Source organism: Denticeps clupeoides, chromosome 14, assembly GCF_900700375.1.
Source record: "Denticeps clupeoides chromosome 14, fDenClu1.1, whole genome shotgun sequence".
Classification (NCBI taxonomy): Eukaryota; Metazoa; Chordata; class Actinopteri; order Clupeiformes; family Denticipitidae; genus Denticeps; species Denticeps clupeoides.
The window spans coordinates 9,730,389-9,751,231 of NC_041720.1; the positions used below are offsets into that span (position 1 = coordinate 9,730,389).

Sequence of the window (20,843 nt, forward strand, 5' to 3'; positions counted from 1 at the left end):
GCCTGTTTTTTAAGTGTAAAGGTCAATTGCCATATTTGTACCAGCTACCTTCATGTTTCCTTTAGTTCTGTGTCTGTGAAGACACATGCTGTGCATGCTCTTTCATGTCAAATCACATCAAATCCTTTTTAACTATAGATGCCACAGTGTGTGTGTGTTTGAGCATGGGCATTATGTGTGTTTCTGCAGGTTTTGTAACCTTGTGAATAGCCTAACCGAGGAGGCGTGGAAAAACCCAGAAGAGGGAGAGTGTGACCCCGAGGCCCTGGAGGTGAGTTCTCACCTCCTGATTGAGCCTGTTTCCTGTTCTCCTGCAATGTTGGATTTGTGGGGCAGTGTTGCACTGATGCCCGTTCACTCTTCATGACTGCCTGTACTGGGACTATAGTAAACTGGAAAACCCAAAATATCCCATTCCGATATGAGGAGCTTGGCAGGTTGAATTGTCCCTTTCTCTCTTCCTGCAGTATGACTATGAATATGATGAGCATGGGGAGAAGGTGGTTCTGGGAAAGGGCACGTTTGGAGTGGTGTACGCTGGCCGTGACCTCAGCAATCAAGTGCGCTTGGCCATCAAAGAGATCCCAGAGAGAGACAGCAGGTAAGAAGTGCTTCTCTGTCTCCATCCGAAGTGGTCACATGCTGCCAAGCCTCAGTACTCCCCTGCAATTTTTGTCAGAAGAAGTTAGAAATACTCATAATATCAACAAGGGAAATTTCTTTCCAATTCCAAATTCTCAAGCAATTTTGTTAATTGATGTCAGTGAATACACATCATGCCTCCATCCCTTGGTACTGAAAGGCTCAGGCCATCAAAATCTGGTTTTATTAGACTGATTAAAATGTAAAAACTGCTTCTTTCTCCTCCATGTTTAAAGAAAGGAAGAAGATAGTAGTGTTCTTTCATAGGCTGTCTCATTTTGTGCAGTGAGTGGATGAAACTCCCCATAGGTCATAAAGGAACAGATCCATCACACTTTAGTACACTTCAGCATATGCAGTATGTCTTCATGTACCCACATTCACACACACACACACACACACACACACACACACACACACACACACACACACACACACACACACACACACACACACACACACTCTCTATTATCCTGCAATTCTTCTGCCCTTCAGAGGATTTTAATTTCACACTACCTTCTTTGGTTGCTACACAGATGGCTCTGGTCTTAATACACAGAACTATTAAAGTGAAGTGCTTTGCTCCGTGTCGGGTTGTTTAATAGGTGTGCTCCACTGAGCAATCGGCTGCCTGGCTGCAAACACACACACACACACTGACATAGGAACACACTTCGATGTGGTACCCTGAAGTGCCACTTACTCCTGGTCTATGAGTCAACGCAGTGCTCGGAACTTGTGAGAGAGAGAGAGGGGGTCGCCTAGCAACTGCCTCGGTGCCCCTGGTTCCCAGAGCTCTGTCCACGTGGAATACTTGTCAGCCTATTGTTTTGCTTCCATGCCTGCAATTATTTGATTCCTGACATACTTCTTGCTTCCATGCGTCGTTCCTGTAGTCATGTCACAATTAATTAACACCAACACCAGCCTTCATAAGTTGTGTATAATAGATGTGTTCTGATTTGACTAATGGTTTGGTGTGCAAGCTGTTTGTGGGTTTCTTGCATCTGTATCTTAAGGAAGATATCCCTTTATACAATGAAAAATGGTGTGTTTCATGAAATAACGTCCTGTAGACAACGTGTAACTTGTTAGAAATTTCATTATAGGCAACTGAAAAAATTAAAACAGGACCGTTTAGGATAATACAGAATGGAAGGGGAGAAAAGTATCTGCAAGGTCAGAGTGAAGTAGATTATGAAGCTCAGATGCATTCATCTTGACTACTCTGCTCTGCTGAGTCAGGTTAGAGGTCAGTTCTGACTCATTTCATTGAATGCACTCAAGCACATCTACAGTCCACTTGCAACTAGCTGTCGTGTCTTGAAAGAGTGATTCTCTACTCTGTCTGAATGCTTCTTGCTGCTCTCAATATTTTGCATGCTATCATTCTATAAAATGTGACAATGGCATGTTACAATCAATGTTTATAGGCAGGAGGAATTGAAAAGTATGGGAGAATGCAGGCTCTTTTTATAATTCATAAAAATTCATGGCAACTAAGAATAAAACAGCACTGTCTTTAGCAGTGAAAATGTGGTGAATTGCTCAGTGGCACCTCAGTGGCACCTTGGCGGCTCGGGATTCGAACCAGCAACCTTCTGATTACAGGGCCGCTTCCTCAAGCGCTAGGCCACCACTGCCCCAGTTAGTTTTTTGTGTTTTGATATTTTTCATATAGCTTCATGTGTAACTTGTGACTGGGGTTAGTCATCCAAACACACAGCAGATTGTTGATGTCAGGGCTATTCACACACACCCATGAGTTCATGAGGCAAAGCTGTTGAAACTACAGTGAGCTCTTATTTTTGAATGTCTGTCGTTCAGATACTCCCAGCCCTTGCATGAGGAGATCGCTCTGCACAAACACCTGAAGCACAAGAATATTGTACAGTACCTGGGCTCCATCAGTGAAAATGGCTTCATAAAGATCTTCATGGAGCAGGTTCCTGGAGGTGAGGGACCAAAACTCAACCTTCTACAGACTTATTTTTACCATTTAATTTAATTATTCTGGTTTAATTTAAGGGGTCTAACCTATATGAAACCTACATGAAACCTAGCTAATTATACAGGTGGTCATATTTTATTAATTTGGACTAATGTGAATGCTAAATGGACTTTCATCCACTTTAATGTATCTGTGGATCCAGCAGCCATTAGAAAGTGCTTGAAGGAAGAAAGCTTAAATTTATATTATTAGCATTGCCTCTAATAAAATGCTTAGTGACTATGTACACAAGTGGTATGAAAACACAGTTGTATTTTTGTCTGGTCTATAGGAAGCCTGTCTGCTCTGCTGAGGTCAAAATGGGGTCCGCTTAAGGACAATGAACCCACCATTGGGTTTTACACCAAACAGATCCTGGAGGGCCTGAAATACCTCCATGACAACCAGATTGCTCACAGAGACATCAAGGTATGAACCGTGGGTTATTTTATGTCAAGTGTCCAAAAACTCCCACTCACCCATCTCAAATTTTGTAGTTTTACACACTTTCCATTAGGATAAATCCTGCATTGTTAGACAGTTGTTATTGTCCCTTATGCCAAGCCCTCATTACATCACACCTCATTTAAATCCACTTTAAAAGCCAGGTGTGTATATATTAATTACATAGCAATGATAGGGATTTTTTGTATTACCATGTATTGCACATAGACCAGGATTTTTTTGTTTTGTTGTGTGTGTGTGTGTGTGTGTGTGTGTGTGTGTGTGTGTTTGTGTGACATACAGGGTGACAACGTTCTGATAAACACCTACAGTGGAGTTCTCAAGATCTCAGACTTTGGGACTTCCAAGCGTTTGGCGGGAATGAACCCCTGCACTGAGACCTTTACCGGTGTGTTTTACCTCCTATGTGGCGGACACTACATCACTACAGCTTTGTTTCCTTTTATACTGTCACACTGCCCTAAGTATTAAGCCCTGTTTAATCACAGCTTGTGAATGGACGACTCAGAATAGGATGTGCTGCCATTCAGAGGAAAGGGATTTGGTGTGCATGAGGCTGTATGTGTGTGTGTGTGTGTGTGTTTGACTGCAATATCAGGACAGAGCCATGTCCTGCCCACAGTGACACAGTAGCCAAGTGTGTCACTGAATAACCTTGTTTTGCGGAGCAGCTGATTGGAGGACGAAGAGTTTACCGTAACCACAGAGATAGAGTTTTAATAGGCAATAATGGTGCCAAGGTTGCAACAGCTTTTGATAGAACAGTTTATCTTTAGCTTGCTTTTGATCTTTTTCATGTTGAAAGAATTTGCACAGCATTGTTAAAAAATAATTTCAGGCTCTCATAAATGTTGAAGTCAACATGGCAGCATGTTGATTACATATAAATCATACCAGTAGAAAAATTTGAAACCTTACATGCTTCCTGATTAGGTCATTGGACAGTGTCTCCAATGACTTTGTGAAGGCTACATCTTAAGATTTAATAACTCACTCACTTAATCCATATCAGTGGCCATTTACCCAAGTTAGCACATGGAGGCAGTCGACACATGTATGTCACAAATATGCTCTCCTTTGCAGGCACCCTGCAGTACATGGCTCCTGAAATCATAGACAAGGGGCCAAGAGGCTACGGCAAACCCGCAGACATCTGGTCGCTGGGATGCACCATTATCGAGATGGCAACTGGGAAGCCACCTTTCTATGAGCTGGGGGAGCCTCAGGCAGCAATGTTTAAGGTTTGCATTAAGACATGCTTTTCAATGGCTGGAAGAAATGGTCATGGGAGAGTCAAACACAACCTGTTGTACTTTTGACATTGTTCTAATAACATTGTGTAATTAATTATTATGTTAGTGTGACTACAAGTGGATTTTTAAAATAAACATATTATTCTTACTGAAATCATGCTATATCAGACTCCTGAAAGTCAGACACCCAGATAACGCAATAGTCTTGCTACTTCTGCACATATGGTATACAGTATGTATGTTCGTATAGGTGAAACTGGCAGTTTTCTATTTCCATTTAAGGCATTTATCAGGCGCCCTTATCCAGATCAACTTACAATCAGTATTTACAAGGACAGTCCCTCTGGAGACAGTCAGGGTTAAGTGTCTTGTTCAGGGACACAGTGGTAAGTGGGGTTTGAACCTGGGACTTTGTGGTCTTCTGGTTCATTGATGATGTACAGATGTACAATTAATTGGTTGATAAGGTACCAATTTGTGCCAGTAAAGTTTTTTTTTTTTTACCGATAATAGTAATAAGTCAAAATTGTCTGACATACATCTGTTTTTACATAAATTATTTTTCCTTGTTTCAGTAGGATTCAGATGTGTCACAACGACCTGTGTGGTGGCTCATAATTCAGAGTTGAATACTTTGGCCTAGATTTTGCTCTTATTCGTCTTGTTTTTTCTTGTATTAAATGGGTGTACTGCACTACAGAGTATATGACCATGACAACCTCTAGTGGCCAAACTGTATTTATCTGGAGAGTTTTGCACTAGTTTCTGTTTTTGAAATGGTGTAATGAGATCATCTCACTCCCCAACTTCTGTATCAACCCTCTCTGAACCCTCTGCATTTTAACACAAACTATTGTCTAAAGCTTGACAAGTTATACTTTTTAGTCATTATTAGCAATTTCCATTAAAATGATTCGACCAAAGGGGCAGTGGTGGCCTAGCGGTTAATTAAGCGGCCCTGTAATCAGAAGGTTGCTGGTTCGAATCCTGATCCGCCAAGGTGCCACTGAGCAAAGCACCATCCCCACACACTGCTCCCTAAGGGTGATGGTTACATTTCACTGGGTGCACTGTGGACACATTTCACTGGGTGCACCGTGGTAGTAGCTTAGTAAGACACTTGCCTATGGACCAGAAGACCCAGGTTCAAATCCCACTTACTACCATTGTGTCCCTGAGCAAGACACTTAACCCTAAATTGCTCCAGGGGGGGACTGTAACTGATTGTAAGTCGCTCTGGATAAGGGCGTCTGATAAATGCTGTAAATGTAAATGTGTGCTGTGCTGCTGTGTATCACAATGACAACCACTTCACTTCAAAGAGTATAATAGGTCATTTTGGGCAGTGGTGGCCTAGCGAATCCCGATCCACCAAGGTGCCACTGAACAAAGCACCGTCCCCACACACTGCTCCCGGGCACCTGTCATGGCTGCCACTGCTCATTCAGGGTGATGGGTTAAACATTTAACATGAACTAATCTAAATCATCAAATTGTATTTTTTATATTTAACGGGGTTTCCCTGAAAATATTCAGGTTTTAATTATGTATACTGCCATAAACCTGTTTTTTAGAAATGGGATCATTCAAAGATAACTTCTGTGGAATGTCTCCATTGGCATTCCATCCGCATCAGTCATTTCATCTCTCTAGAATGAGTAAGGGGAAGTTCCCCATTAAAACTTTAGTTTGCTTTTTCCAAAGTAGAATTCCAAACGATTGGTGAACTTCATAGGTGTTGTTTGGTTGGATTTCCCATGACGTTTCCCTTGGATCAGGTTCGCAGTAGAATGTGTGACTAGCGCATCTGCACGCATCTGTTTGTGCTGTAATGCAGCGGATGTTAAGTGCATGTTCATGTCTGTAAGTGTGTTTATGAAGGCGGATTTATTTATGCCCCTTTCCAGGTCGGCATGTTTAAGATCCACCCCGAGATTCCTGAGTCCATGTCTGCTGAGGCCAAAGCCTTCATCTCACGCTGCTTTGAGCCAGATCCAGACCGTCGTGCCACTGCTTTCGACCTCCTCACAGATGACTTTCTCAAGGTCACCAGCCGCAAGAAACGGAGTAAGGGTGGCTTCACAGGTCAGCAGGTCAACTGTACCCTTCTACACCACAAACATTGCTTAAAGTGTTAGAACACTTAAACTGCGGCAACATTGTCCCACATAAATAGTTTTGACAACGGTAGTACTGTTTATGCATATCCTCAGGAAATAAGACGCAAAAAGGGCAGTATAGCAATGTGAGGTGACAGCAGAAAGGAGGACCTGAACATGTATGCTGCTGCGTTGTGAAAAAATATGCATGCCATAAAGAGATCAGTTGATGTGGTATGTGGAAATCTACAGTGCGCCATCTAGTGGAATCGTCTTGGTAGGACATTAGCAAGCATTGCCGACGACGCTTAGGTTTGCAAAATGTAGCTATCCAGTTCCTTGGTTATAATAAATAGGGTTTGGCGGGTACAAATCGTTGGCCTCTCCCCATGAAGAAAATCTGGAGGGGGATACAGACACATGTCTGTCTTGCTTTACATTTGGAGCACATGGTAGCGGGGCATTAGGCTGTAGAGACAGAAGTAATGTGAAATAAGATGCACGTTGTATTAAATTACACACAAATTTCACATTTTCCTAGAAAGTCATATTTTTGCATGGCAAATTTGTTTTGATGTAATGTTGTAGTGTTGTCTGGTCAGTGTACTTGTAAGATCAGTTTGTCATGATCTGTAAGCCTGTCAATGTCAGATTTTTGACATTTAATGTTTTTTCCCCCCTTTAGCTCTGACCCCTGGCGCAGGTGAGTTCTTTCATCTGTTTTCTTGTTGTTGTGTAGTTTTTGTTCTCCACAAACCACGCATGTGCATGCTTTATTCATAAGAACCTCTGCTGGAGCACAGTCAGATTGTTGCAGTTTGTTCCCACCAAACACATTCTTTATTTATTGGAAAGGGTGGGGTCTTTTGTTAATTATGTATGTGCACATTCCCATTCTCCCCTATTCTCACGTGAGCTGATACGGGAAGCTGGAATCAAATGTCCTTTTGTATTTATATATTTTCTCACTCTTGTTGTTGTAATCACACCCTGTTCTTAAAAACCTCCCTGAGATTTCTCTGTAATTTTCTGCGAGTAACCTATGAGCCTAAAAATAAAAAAATGCCAGAAGATTGGAGTGGGGTGTACAGAGGGCTGCATTTGCTGTGTGTATGCTGTGTGCAACGTGTGTACCATATTGGCCCAAATATAAGACATTTGAAAGGCATTTCGGGAAAACAGAAAACTGGTATAGGATGTTATGTAACAAGTGTTTTAATAAGTCTTATATTCTGGCCAGTGCGGTAATGCTGCGCGTTCTGTATGGACTGTGCTCTCAGAATACATGCGAAGCATCTCTCTCCCCGTGCCTGTCGTTGTGGAAGACACGAGCAGCAGCAGCGAGTACGGCTCCGTCTCCCCCGACAACGAGCTCAATGCCAACCCCTTCAGCTTTAAACCCAGCACCAAGTGCTTCAGTGAAAAAGAGGTCAAAGGTCCCCGGGCACTGTTCCTCAGGTGAGGTATATACGTCCTCTCGCAGACCTGGTTTGTTCTTGGTTATTGACAAATAAATTGTTCACGATATACTTTCCCGTATCAAACGATTCAATTTTTTTATCACAATCTTTTCTGATATTGAAATACTAAAACCAAAGACACCAGAGATAATAAACATTTTATTAAAACCTATATACATGACTATCACTGTCCTTCTCAGCAGCACCTCAGCAGGCCAGACATCCCAACCTGCAAAAACTTCAAAACCTCTAGTCTGAGGTGTTTTTTTTGGGGCTCTCTCCCTCTGCCATGATGCTCCACTGATCGATAACAGTTATCACTTTTCAAAGTTATTATAACTTTGGTCCAGGAGAAGATAGATAAAAGTCTACCTGCTAATCACTAAGATCGATCTGAAATTCAATAACGACCGTCGATCGAGATTGTAAATTTGCCCAACCCTAGTCATGAGTCTGAATCCCACATTCACTGTCTGTCTGTGCTGATCCTGGCGGATTGAACTTTGACTGAACCTTTTATTGATAATGACGTTATAAGGTCATATGAAATTATCATTCCACTTTGTTGTGATTGGTTAGTATACCTGTAGAGAACTTTGAGGACCACAGTGCCCCTCCGTCCCCTGAGGAGAAAGACTCTGGGTTCTTCATGCTGAAGAAGGACAGTGAGAGGAGAGACACGCTGCACCGCATCCTCAGCGAGGATCGCGACAAAGTGGTGGCGAACCTGATGGAAGCCCTCACACAGGTAAACCACCAACTACACTATTCACGTCACAAAAACACAGCATTCAGTCATTTGATCATTCAGTCATTTGTTCATTCAGTCATTCGTTCATTCAGTCATTTGATCATTCAGTCATTTGATCATTCAGTCATTTGATCATTCAGTCATTTGATCATTCAGTCATTTGATCATTCAGTCATTCGTTCATTCGTTCATTCGTTCATTCCGTCATTCGTTCATTCCGTCATTCGTTCATTCCGTCATTCGTTCATTCCGTCATTCGTTCATTCCGTCATTCGTTCATTCCGTCATTCGTTCATTCCGTCATTCGTTCATTCCGTCATTCGTTCATTCCTTCATTCGTTCATTCCGTCATTCGTTCATTCCGTCATTCGTTCATTCCGTCATTCGTTCATTCCGTCATTCGTTCATTCCGTCATTTGTTCATTCCGTCATTCGTTCATTCCGTCATTCGTTCATTCCGTCAATCGTTCATTCAGTTATTTACTTATTTAAAATCATGCTGTACAGGTACCCCATGTCTGCCATGAAATGCTTTTCACAGGTCAGTGGTCACAAGGATGCATGTGCACCACCTGAGGTCTTTGTCTTTCCTCCACAGGGTCCTGAGGCATCGAGGCTGAAGGACAAGCACATCTCCACCCTGGTGGAGAGCCTGGGGGAATTTGTGCGAGTGGCGGACCGTAAAACCGTCGCCAACACGCTGTCCCAGCTGAAACTGGAGCTGGACTTCGACAGCGCCGCCATCAGCCAGCTGCAGGTTGTGCTCTTCAGTTTCCAGGATGCGGTGAGTCTTTCACAAAGCAGCTTGGCAACTGTTTGACAATTTTTCTTTAATATTATCTGAGTTATATCATAATGTAATTTATAATCTCCCTGTAGGGCTACTGACAGTTTGAGTACTTCATTCCGCTGAAATAAACCGTATTAACTTAGAATTTTGTTCTATTTTCTCAGTTCTTTCATGGTTGTAATATTTTGAGTATTCAGTCTTTGATGTGTTCTGCTAACTGGCAAGATTATGTAATTGAATTGACATTGTGCTATGGCGCCTCCTAGTGGATTTAGACTAAATTTTACTCAGTTCTTATATTGCAGAGAAAATAATGTTTTTTTTATTTGTGTAATTTTAGCATAGAAAAATCATTTGTAGTTTTAAACAGACAGTAGGTGTGATTTTCCGTATCTGGGTTTGGGTGGAGCGTTTGGTTCATAGGTGGCTCTGTGTTTCTTCAGGTAAACAAAGTGCTTAGAAACCACAACATCAAGCCTCACTGGATGTTTGCCCTGGATAACATCATCCGCAAAGCTGTGCAGACAGCCATCACCATCCTGGTGCCAGGTAGTGTCTGGACGTGCTGTCATAGCCGGTTATTCTCATCTCTGTCTAAACACAGCTGGCCATCTTAGGCCCTCGAGCCGTAACAGACTGTGCAAACTACCCAGTGCACAGTGCCCGGCATAAATAAAAGAATTGTTCACTGCTGAAATGCACAGCTGGGTGAATGCATATCACTCATTCTTAAGAATTCTAACAAAAAAACGGTGTATATTATTATTATTTATTTATTTATTTTGCAGCTGAGGGCTTTAACGTGTGCATGAAGGAAGTGTTTAATGGACTTTCTTGTACAAATAGTATTTCAGGCTAACAAAAGGAGCCCGTAATCAGATATTTAGGTAGTGTAAGGAAAGTCTGTTATTTAATCCTCTTGTTGGGAAACTCCTTGTTAACTGAAGCATAGTTCTGAATGAATGTGTTGACCCCTGCCTCTTTTTTTTTTTTTCAAAATTTAGAAGAAAAACCTTTTTTATTGTTGTTATTGAAGCAGTAAATACATTTGTTTGAAGGTAATTGTTATTGTAATTGTTACTGTAATTGTTCTGCAAATAAAATTCAGAATAAAAGCTGCTATTTTTTACCAATCTGGCAATGACCGTGGCTGGCTCAATTAAAAAAAACAACATTTCTTGTCTAGACCAAGAATGAAAGATGACTAATTTTTCAGAGTAAAATATTTACTATACATTATGCTGCCTTTATATGCAACCCTGATTTTACACAATTTTCTTGCCTGGTTATCCTTCCAGAACTGAGGCCACACTTCAGTCTGGCTTCAGAGAGCGATACAAATGACCAGGAGGACATAGAGGAGGACACCGAACATGACAACACCCCCGGTCACAAGAGCCGACCGTCCCTAAGTGCAAATCACGATGACACTGTTGGCACCTCTGGAGTGAGCACGCTCAGTTCCACCGTCTCTCATGAGTCCCATAATGCCCAGCGACCCGTCAGCATGGAGCTGGGCCGGCTGAAGCTGGAGACCAGCAGGTGAGGTGTATTTTCTGTCCTTTGTACAAATGAGATATTTTGAGTTTGCTATTCCCTGAATGAACAAGGCCCTGTTATTTCCCCCCTATCTTACTTTAAGACTGGATTTTGTGCAGTGTGTGTGCATGTGCGTGTGTAAGTGTTAGATTCGTCTGAAATCCTTTTTGAATAAGAGGGTTTTCAACTGCTTCTTAAAGGTGGTGGTAGTCTCGGCTAGTCGAATGGAGGAGGGCAGGTTGTTCCACCAACCAGGGACAACAAAGGAGAACAGAGTTGATTGGGATCGGAGACCCTGTGAAGAGGGAATTTTCAGTCTCATTTCATTTGCTGATCTGAGAGAGTGTGCAGGAGTGTAGCTAGGTAGTATTGTATTGATATAGGAGGGTTCCATTTACAGCCCTGTAGGCAGCATCAAGGACTTGAACTCAATGTGAGCGGCCAGTGGAGAGAGGTGAGAAAAGGTGTAACATGGGTGTATTTTGGCTGATTGAAGATGAGACGGGCTGCCACATTTAGGACCATCTGGAGTGGTTTTATGGTGACTGCAGAGGCTCCAGCCAGGAGAGAGTTAAAATAGTTAAGTTTCGAGATGACCATTGCCTGGACGAAGAGCTGCATAGCCTGTTGTGAAACAAAAGGCCTAATCTTGCGAATGTTGTAGAAAGTGAACCTGCAGGATCTGCAGATCGCAGCATCGTGATGGTTCAGACTCAGTCTGTCGTCAATCCAAACTCCAAGGCTTTTTGCAGACGGCGTGGGTGTTAACAGTAGTGAGCCAATTTGAATTGATTTTCTAGTTCATCCCAGTGGTTTGCACAGCTGTTGACTTTTGCTTTTCCTTCTGCTTTTCTTAATATTCACTGGAGTGTGTGTGTGTGTGTGTGTGTGTGTGTGTGTGTGTGTGTGTGTGTGTGTGTGTGTGTGTGTGTGTGTGTGTGTGTGTGTGTATATATATATATATATATATATATATATATATATATATATATATATAAAAACTTATGACACATTCATTAATAAGTGGATTTACTCATATGGATCATTGAAGTTAATGCAAGTACAGCTCATTCATCAGAGACAACATATTAAATCATTAATATTTTAGCGTTCTCAATCATTATTTATGCATAGACTTCTAGATGTATAATGAGACCAGTACGTGGGGCTGTGTCATTCGTTTAAATAACATTCGTTTAATTTTGTTCTTCTTTTTATATACTGCCCTCTTGTGGTTCAGTGGGTTATTTACAGATTTTAATTTCTCTCCTAATCAGTATTTTTTGCTTATTTACATTTAATTTGAGACATTACAGGACAGCCAGAAGCTCAAAAATAATATGGCTTTGATTGGTTGTTTGGTTTATTTAATGGTTTAAGAAATGCACATTTAACTACTTTTTTCAATACAGTTGGCATTAGATAAAATTGTCAAAATGTTTCAATTGTAAAATTAGACACATGAGAGCACATAGTGTATTTTAATGACATCAATAATGGCTCATAATATTGTCTAAAAGACTAACAAAAGCTTTCACACCCCAATGATGCAGTATTTTTTTGTGTGCTGATGAAAGGTTGATGGAGGAGCTCATGGAGAAAGAAAGAGAATATCAGTCCATATTGCATCAGGTCCTAGAGGAGCGTGAGCAGCAGATACGTTTGCTCCAGATACGCTCTGAATCTGTTGGTGAGATGATTTTTCTGCATAATTGTTGATTTAGCCCCTAATGACAGACTGGGTTTACAACTACAGCTGCTTTGTTCTTGTACTTGTATTCATGCTACAGCACAGTGCATCGCATTAAGCGTTCAACTGAGATCATTAATCAAATTCCATTTAATTTAATGCATTTATCAGTTTCTTATTAAGCCCTGGGTGAGCCCCTGACCTGCACCCAGCGTCCCAGGATGGGCTCCAGCAGCTGCGACCCTGACTAGTGACCAAGTGGCTATGGAAATGAGGGATTGAGTGATATTAAACTTCTTATTTACTCTGACAGAAGTCCATCCACCTTCTGACAGCCACGAGAGGCTCTCTTCAGTGACCCAGTGGGATCCTGAACTGGTCCAGTGGCTCAGACTTCAAGGAGCAGACAATGACTCCATAGAGAGGGTGGGTTAGAGTGACCACAGCACGAATCCTGACTACTGTACAGCTTTCCACTGATGCGCAATAGAAGATTCAGCCATATTAGTTACAAAATAAGCTGGTCAGTCGAGTAACATATTAACTCTTTCTTGCGTAGATCATGACAGAACAGTACACTTTGAGCAACTTTCTTTACGATGTAACAAGAGACGATCTGAAGAGCCTGAGATTAAGGTATGTGAACACCCGGGCAGGACAGTACAGTAATTTATTGGGTTCTATAGTCTCCAAGGTGATGTTGACACTGTGTTTTCTCATGTCTCCAGAGGTGGGATCCTGTGCAAGCTGTGGAAAGCCATTACAGAGCACAGAGAGAAACCTGGCTGAAACGAGACCAGCGCAGGACAAGTATTCCACTCAGCACAGCACTTTAAACCCCGAGCAAACACAGGCCAATATTTGCCTCCCATATCCTGATATGGATAAAGCTTGAACTGGTCAGAGTTTTTTTCTTTTAACGTCCAAGTTTCAACTGGTTGGATATCCAAAACGTGTATATTATATATTTTGTTACGGGCGGAAAGAAGCCTTTGATGCATTTATTCCTATATATAAAAAACAGACGAGTCAGTGAAGTTTTAGAGGTCAAAACATGGACCAAAAAAAAAAAAGAAATAACCTATTAAACTCTCATTGTGATAAGTTATTTATTCGTCTTTATTTGTGTTGAAAACAGTTTGTACTGAAACAAGTCAAAGACTTTAATTATTACATATTCCTGAGACAACCTATACAACCTATAGTCTACTTGTAGTCAACTGTAGTATGTTTTATATAAGAACATACCATGGACATTTCTTGTTTTGGTTCATTTCTTTACAACATCTCACGACTGACCATAAATCCCATAAGAACCACCACAGATTTTATTCTGCCTTTTTTTTCTGTCATCCTCATAGTTGTTGTATGTACATGCACATTAAGTGTTCATTTTTACTATCACTACTACGCATCTTGTACCTGCTGTATAGCCGCTTGCTGGTATGATCAGTGGTGGTGCAGTTTTTGGGTCATTATCATATTCCAGTTAACATGAAGAAAACTGTACAGGGCGTACATATTTCCACCAAGATGAGCACAAGCATATTTATCATAGATGCAACAGAATCCGTACTGTAGCATTTTTAGTCTCTGCTTCCATTGAATACTCACTATGGAACAAAACGCTGACAACAGGCTCCACATATTTTTATATCTTGTTTGTCGGAAGAAACGAAGTGTATTTAAGTCCTCTAAAATGAAAATCATGTTTACGTGGTGTACTGGCAATGTGTTATCTACTAGATATATGTCATTTTTTTAAACATATTTTAAGCATGTTAGTCTTCTCAACATTTTGCTTAAAACTCATGGCGTGGTGTGTCTCAACAACAATGCAAAAAAAATAGTTTTTTTTTTTACTCTTAAGAATTAACATGCGAGTTAATGTGTTTTATTTACTATATGCCTTCTAAATAAACTAAATTAAGCAGATTATTTGCATTATGTAAATGTGCTCCATGACAATCTTACAAATGAACTGTGAAATGAAAATTTGAATAAAAACAGTCATTGCTATATTGGATGTTCTTTGGAAGTGGTTCTTAAAAATAAAATTGCTACTTCTTGTTTGGCCATCACTTTGTCACAGTCCAAAATGTCCTTCTTCAGCGGTAGTCCTCTTCAGCCTGTAATCTCCTACATTTGTTCTCTCCGGGGTAAATATGAGACACATTTTTAATGCTAGGAATCCAGCTCATAAGACAGACACTGCATTGTCCCTCCCCTTTATCCCCTTAATCTTCCTGACTTTGGACCATGGGAAGAACACTTAAGCACCATCAGAAAAACCCATTCCAAGTTCAGGTGGAGAGCACCCAGGCAAGGAATCGAACCCAGTCTCCATGGCTTAACCACCAGTTAAATCATTCATTAAGATTACTCTTAGAGATAGCTGCATTAAATTACTGAAATTAAGTATTTATTAAGCTATTAAAAAATTTACATTTAACATGACGTCTTTTTTATGAAAATTCTGTGCAATACATATTCACATATCATGCAAATATCTATAAATGAAAAATATTCAGTTTATAAATATGTTTGGCATCTTTTCTTAATGTTTTTTCTTTTCTGTGCTCGATGTAAAGATGAACTGCTTGAATAACCCAAACTTTATGCTAACTTTCCATAAGAGGGCGCTATCAGCTCATATCAGTTCAAACTTTATTTTCCAGTGCTCTCCACGAGAGTACATTATGTACCTTGATCCTCTAGGAAGAAAAAAAAAGAACCAAAAATGTACTAAGTGTGACTTTCTCTTATGCAGTTGAGTCTATGAAATCTGTTTGATTGTAAATATATTTGAATGATCAGATGATCAGGCTACTACCAGAAGGGTGGTAGTAGCCTAGTGGGTAAGACACTCGCCTGTAAACCAGGAGACCCAGGTTAAAAAATCCCACTTACTACCATTGTGTCCCTGAGCAAGACACTTATTCATCCAGGGAGACTGTCCCTGTAACTGCTGATTGTAAGTCGCTCTGGATAAGGGCGTCTGATAAATAATGTAAATGTAAATGTTCTATGCTTTATTAAAAACTGTCATCATGACCTGAGTCTCCCGTTGCTCCAGTCTTCTGCTCCTCCCGCTTCCCATCATCCAGCCTTCAGTTTTAGCTCAGTCACCTCGAAGGGTGCGACAGAGACGGATTTGAGCAGCGGCGAGAGCCAACACTAATATCGCTCTCTTTTTCTGGCCATCGTTAAACTTATCTGCTATTGCCAGCCGCACAATACTGCCTCTGTTTTCTTTAATGCTGACCCAGGGGCTCAGGCACAGGGGTGTGAAGCATTGCTCAAGTCGGGAGAACGGTGGCCAGACAGGGCCTCTACCTCCCCGCCCCGACACAGCCAGGGTCTGTCCCCGCCGTCTGCTGTCTGGTAAGTGTGCACACATCCGTCAGGCCCATCTACTCTACGCAGACAAGGAAGTGCTTTCGGAGACGTGTCTGGAATCATCTGCAGTTGTGGCAACGAGTCAGAGGAACTCCTAATTTGAGCGTTGGGTGGTCGGGACGTGAAATGCGGACCGCACACAATGCTGGCCATGGGGTACGGTTACGTTTCAATACGTAGCTACTATATAGTATGTTTTGCCGATTTGTGTGCTAGGCCGGAGTCACCATTTTGTTTGTGTGTGTCTTCTTCAATGTAAGCCCAGAAAAACAGACAAATATATATCTTTTTTTTATATAAAAAATATAATATTTTATTTTAAACTACAACAGAAACATGTAACCATTTGGTCACACTTCTCAATAAAAAATAACACACACCGCTGTCATTGGAACAGCCAACTCAATGCAAAAAGCTTACAATTAACATACCTAAAGCTAGAAGAAAAGGAAAACAATTTCAATTTAAATTAATTTAAACAACTGTACATACATGTACAATATATACATACAAATAGAAAAAGGAATGAAGCAACAAATCATCATCCAGTCTATTCTTTTTTTTTCTTAAAAAGTTCAACAAATTATTGACTTTTTCAGCAACGTGAATAAGCCAGTCATTCGCCTCTGTCTCTCTCTACCTATTCTTTTCCCACTCTTTCTGTATCTCTCTCGCCCTTGCTCTCAGTGCTGTAGCGAACCCTGGAGGCGCTCTCACTGGGCACCTTGTCTTGGACGGCGTCTTGTTTCCAGGCAGACCTGGGACCGTGACCTGTCGTTAACACTGCAACACTTCTGCGAGCAGTCGGCGGGACACCGGTGCACATTCAGGGCGGGTGAAGTATCCAACCGCCTGCATTCTTCTTCTTTTCTTTTTTAAACTACCACAAGTGCTCAGAGTTTGAAAAAACTGGCGAGTCGGCGAGACCAGTTTTAGGGGAACGGTGACTGGCGTCTGCCAATCAGTGACTCTTGTCACAGAGTGGGACTATAGTGCAGTATATAATCTTTTTTAGGGCTACTGGTCAGCCCGGTGTCTTTTGAACCCTCTGTAGGACTACCTTTCATCAGGCAAGTGGCCCTAGACATTCAAAGCTATTAAAAAAAAAAGAATATAGTTTTCATATAGTTTTGTGTCCATGTAAAAGATACAAAAAAAAATAAAAAATAGCTAAACCAAAAGACAAACCAATATTTGTGCAGCAAAATGAGATGGATATCTGTTAGGATTCAAGTGACCAGTCACTGGTAGTTTTGTTTGGGGTGTTCTCTGGTCTTACGCCATGTCCCCCATCATCTTCTTGAAGTAGACGGACTCGAAGATGTCGTTCTCGCCCGGGCAGTTGTAGTGGCAGGCGCAGGTCTTGATGAACATCATCTGCTTCTTCATCACCTGGCCATCAGGGCACTTGAACTCCATGGGGAGGGTGGTGGTCCTGTGGGGGGTGCAGCAGCGGCCGTCTGTGCAGACGCCGCAGAATTTGGGCCTGTAGGACTTGGTGGTTGTGCAGCCAGAGATCTCGAACTTCATGGGCTTGGAGAGTCTTGGGGTGCGGATGCATTTCTTTCCTTTCTGTAAAGAGAGGAAGCGGGGGTAGATAGTTAGAAGTGTCCTTGCCTTGTCTGCACCTTTCAGCACCTCCATCATGGTGGAAGGTGGGACGATCAGTCAGGATGCTTACCCGGATCTTCTCCTCAAGATGAGACTCACAGGGTCGGACCATGCAGAGCCGGGACTGCTTCTCCAGGCGACATTCGTGGTTGTCATTGGTGACTCGGGTGGAGATGCCCAGGCCACAGGTCTTTGAGCAAGCACTCCACTCTGTGGTCTGGACCAGGCAGTTCTCTCTCATCATGGAGGGGTCTGGGCCATAAGTCTCCTCCTGTCTGTAAGCTAAAATCAGTCAAAGGAGAAGGTCAGTACGATAAGGATTCGTGTGCTTCCAGAATTTCATGGAGGTTTATATAAAGTAACTAGATCCTCTAGACACTGACCTGGCAGGGCGGAGCCCACGAAAGTCTGCTGGGGGCCCTGCTGGGGTGGAGCATCACACACCCACTCCTCACAGCACTTCCCAGGGACCTTAACCCGGCGTGGCGCAGGGCAGTCTGGACTGGGCAGGCGGACGTCCATGCCACAGAGGGGAACACAGCCAACAGCTCCATCCAGACAAGTGCACTGGTACTTGCAGCTGCTCTGGAACGTCTCGCCGCTCTTGTAGACCATCCCGCCGAAAACACAGGTGGCGCCCTCCTTAGCTGCAAAATGTACCGAGAGAGGAGAGGTTAAACCTTGAATGAAGCTTCACGGACAAGTGCGAGATTCTCCGAGACTGAAGAAACCTTACCGGTGCAGACCCCGATCCTGCGGTTGCTGGGGGAGCCGTAGTCGCAGTACAGGCCCTTGTGGGGGTCGCAGGTGTCCCGGTCCGTGCACAGCTCGCCCAGCTGCTTGGCGCAGATGCGGCAGCAGCCGCAGGCGTCCAGAACCAGGCTGACTCCGGGAGCGCATTGTGGAGGTTGACTGGGGCAGCTGCACTGGCCACTGCACTCTTGGGCCGCAGCCTGCGGACACAGGGGACCGCTCGGTCAGGGTCCACGACTGACGTCTCCAACTAACACATCGTCCCTCACATCCCTCCCTCTTGGCTAAGCAACATCTTTGCCCGATCGTAGAGGGAAGCAGGAGGAGATAGGTACTCGCGGCGGTGAGATCAGAGTGAACAGGACTTACCACGTGCAGCAGCAGGGTCAGGCATGCCGCGAGTCTCAGGCTGTTCATTCCGGCAGACATGCTGTTTCTGGTCTCTGCTTGTATCTTTGTAAGTAAGAAGTCGAACACAGCGAAGGAGGATCTGGCCGGTCTTGTGAAGACTTCCTTAGTCTCTTGAGAGCGGTGTCTGGGGTCTTCCGATCAAGTCGATCTCGTCGCACAGGGTCGGGGCTTCGAAGTTGGTTTGTCTCCGTCAAAGCTAGAGTTTAGCTTCAGTAGAAGGTGCCGTGCTGTTTCCCTCGCTGCTTCTCGCTCGGCTGAGGAGGAGGTGTTCTGACTGCTGCTGGGAGCTCTCCCTCCCTTTATACTCGCAGAGCCCCTGTGACGTGCCATGGGCTCAATGGAGACCTGGACAAACATGGACATTCTTGGCATTCTTTCCAAGTTTCCTGCCCCACTCCCTCTTTCTTGCCCTCCCTCCCTCCCGTACAGACGCACACCCCTCACCATCCCGCATTCCAGCCGTCTGAAACTGGGGAGCTGTCACACATCAAAATAAAAGCGTAAAGGGGGAAGCTGGCACAACCGCCGGCCCTTACCTAAACTGGTGGGGTTTTTTTTTTCACGATTCGCTGTGGAGGGTAAAACACATCCTCTGCTGTCTTTTTTTTTTTTTCTGGGATTGTGTACTGACCCAACTGTCTATGCTGAGCTCACTATGTTCACTTCATCATACTGTATGTTTAATCTTCCGTTTCATTTATTGTTTCAAAGCCTTTGTTATCAAAAAGGTTTATGTTAAATTGTCGAAAAAAAGCCACATCCAAAAATACTGTACATGTGGTGAACATTTATACCTACAAATGATGGTCATTGTAGCTGAAAAAAAAAAGATATAAAATACAAGGTAACCCCCACCTTTTCTTCACATTTTCCCTGAGAAAACAGCTTTTAATAGACCCCAAGTCGTTTTACAGAAATGTTTTCTATTTGAAGATAATAGTGAAAAGGCAAGGGGTTGTTATCAACCTCATTTTAATTAAAACTAAACAATTTTAGTATCATCTTTTACAATAATGCAAATTCAAAAGAGCAAATAATCCCATTTTATATTCAGTGCCAATACGGTGCTGAATAATTGTAATAACACAATAGTTAACAATTATAATGACTTCCAACTGTACAAAAAAATGTAATACAGCAAGTGCAGGAGGTACTTGACTGAAGCTGTAAAAACTGTTTCGGGTTTGGTGTACTATGTTTCGTCGGCTTTTCATATATCTTATTTTTTATAGAAGATGTGTGATTTTAGCTAATAAGGTTTAGTCTATGGTCCCTGTAATCCAGGTGTCCCACATTCCTGGGGTGGTGTCTGATTTTGCTCCATCAGGTTCCAGACAGAGCACAGACCTGTGGATTGCAGGAAAGCGGCTAGACTCTGAGGTCTGTATATTTAAAGAAAAAAGTAGAGCGCGAGAGCGAGCGAGCGAGCAAGAGAAAGATCACACAAGTCTCAGACTCCCTCTCTTTTCTTTGGTCTTTTGAATGGCAGGCCTGTACCTCGCCAACCCCTCCGATTCGGAAATGAAAAACTCCCAGGGAAAACTCAGCGCTGCAGGAATGCGAAGTGCACGCCAGCAGACATGCTATTACTACATACACACAGGGGCTGCAGGAAGTGTGGCCTTATATGGGAATCTTTGCGCAGTGCGGCCTCTGGGCCCCAGCCTTGGCGGTCTGGGCAGAGCATACAGTAGGAGCTCCTCCAGAGCTGTACTGTCTGGACGCTAATGCGCCCCGTCTGTCAACAACGACTCATTCAGGTCTTTCGCCGTCGGCCAACCCGCCTCCTCAACTCCGGCCCCGCTGGATGATGTCAGATAGCTGAGGCTTATCATGATGCCGCATTGGCTCTGGAGCGGCGTTGTGTGACTTTCTCACCCCGCTGCAGAGCCAGGGTGTGGGTGACCCAAGGAATACGTCTAACAACGCCCTGTGTGGTGAGGAGTGGAAGCACATTACCGTAGTACTCCCCCCCGCTGAGCGAATGGGA

General features: G+C 42.9%; 2 protein-coding genes across 2 annotated transcripts in view; one reads left to right on the forward strand and one right to left on the reverse strand.

The window, feature by feature from the left end:
- The window catches only part of map3k5 (mitogen-activated protein kinase kinase kinase 5), a 43,889-nt gene extending 29,189 nt beyond the window's left edge, over nucleotides 1–14,700 (forward strand). Inside the window, exons 14-30 of the mRNA XM_029002093.1 lie at nucleotides 190–271; nucleotides 468–601; nucleotides 2,470–2,597; nucleotides 2,925–3,061; nucleotides 3,380–3,485; nucleotides 4,181–4,338; nucleotides 6,258–6,435; nucleotides 7,135–7,152; nucleotides 7,730–7,907; nucleotides 8,489–8,657; nucleotides 9,259–9,444; nucleotides 9,894–9,999; nucleotides 10,749–10,992; nucleotides 12,567–12,679; nucleotides 12,993–13,105; nucleotides 13,239–13,315; nucleotides 13,408–14,700. Of these exons, the coding sequence (XP_028857926.1) occupies nucleotides 190–271; nucleotides 468–601; nucleotides 2,470–2,597; nucleotides 2,925–3,061; nucleotides 3,380–3,485; nucleotides 4,181–4,338; nucleotides 6,258–6,435; nucleotides 7,135–7,152; nucleotides 7,730–7,907; nucleotides 8,489–8,657; nucleotides 9,259–9,444; nucleotides 9,894–9,999; nucleotides 10,749–10,992; nucleotides 12,567–12,679; nucleotides 12,993–13,105; nucleotides 13,239–13,315; nucleotides 13,408–13,468 (2,188 nt within the window). The 3' untranslated portion in view covers nucleotides 13,469–14,700. The remainder of the gene's footprint in view (nucleotides 1–189; nucleotides 272–467; nucleotides 602–2,469; nucleotides 2,598–2,924; nucleotides 3,062–3,379; nucleotides 3,486–4,180; nucleotides 4,339–6,257; nucleotides 6,436–7,134; nucleotides 7,153–7,729; nucleotides 7,908–8,488; nucleotides 8,658–9,258; nucleotides 9,445–9,893; nucleotides 10,000–10,748; nucleotides 10,993–12,566; nucleotides 12,680–12,992; nucleotides 13,106–13,238; nucleotides 13,316–13,407) is intronic.
- Nucleotides 14,701–16,362: 1,662 nt separating this feature from the next.
- On the reverse strand, nucleotides 16,363–19,137 carry ccn2a (cellular communication network factor 2a). The gene is made up of 5 exons (XM_029002761.1): nucleotides 18,812–19,137; nucleotides 18,426–18,642; nucleotides 18,073–18,336; nucleotides 17,760–17,971; nucleotides 16,363–17,650 (listed from the first exon to the last, which is right to left on the reverse strand). The coding sequence occupies exons 1-5, from the start codon at nucleotides 18,869–18,871 to the stop codon at nucleotides 17,354–17,356; spliced, it is 1,050 nt and encodes a 349-aa protein (XP_028858594.1). The 5' UTR covers nucleotides 18,872–19,137; the 3' UTR covers nucleotides 16,363–17,353.
- Nucleotides 19,138–20,843: the final 1,706 nt, after the last annotated feature.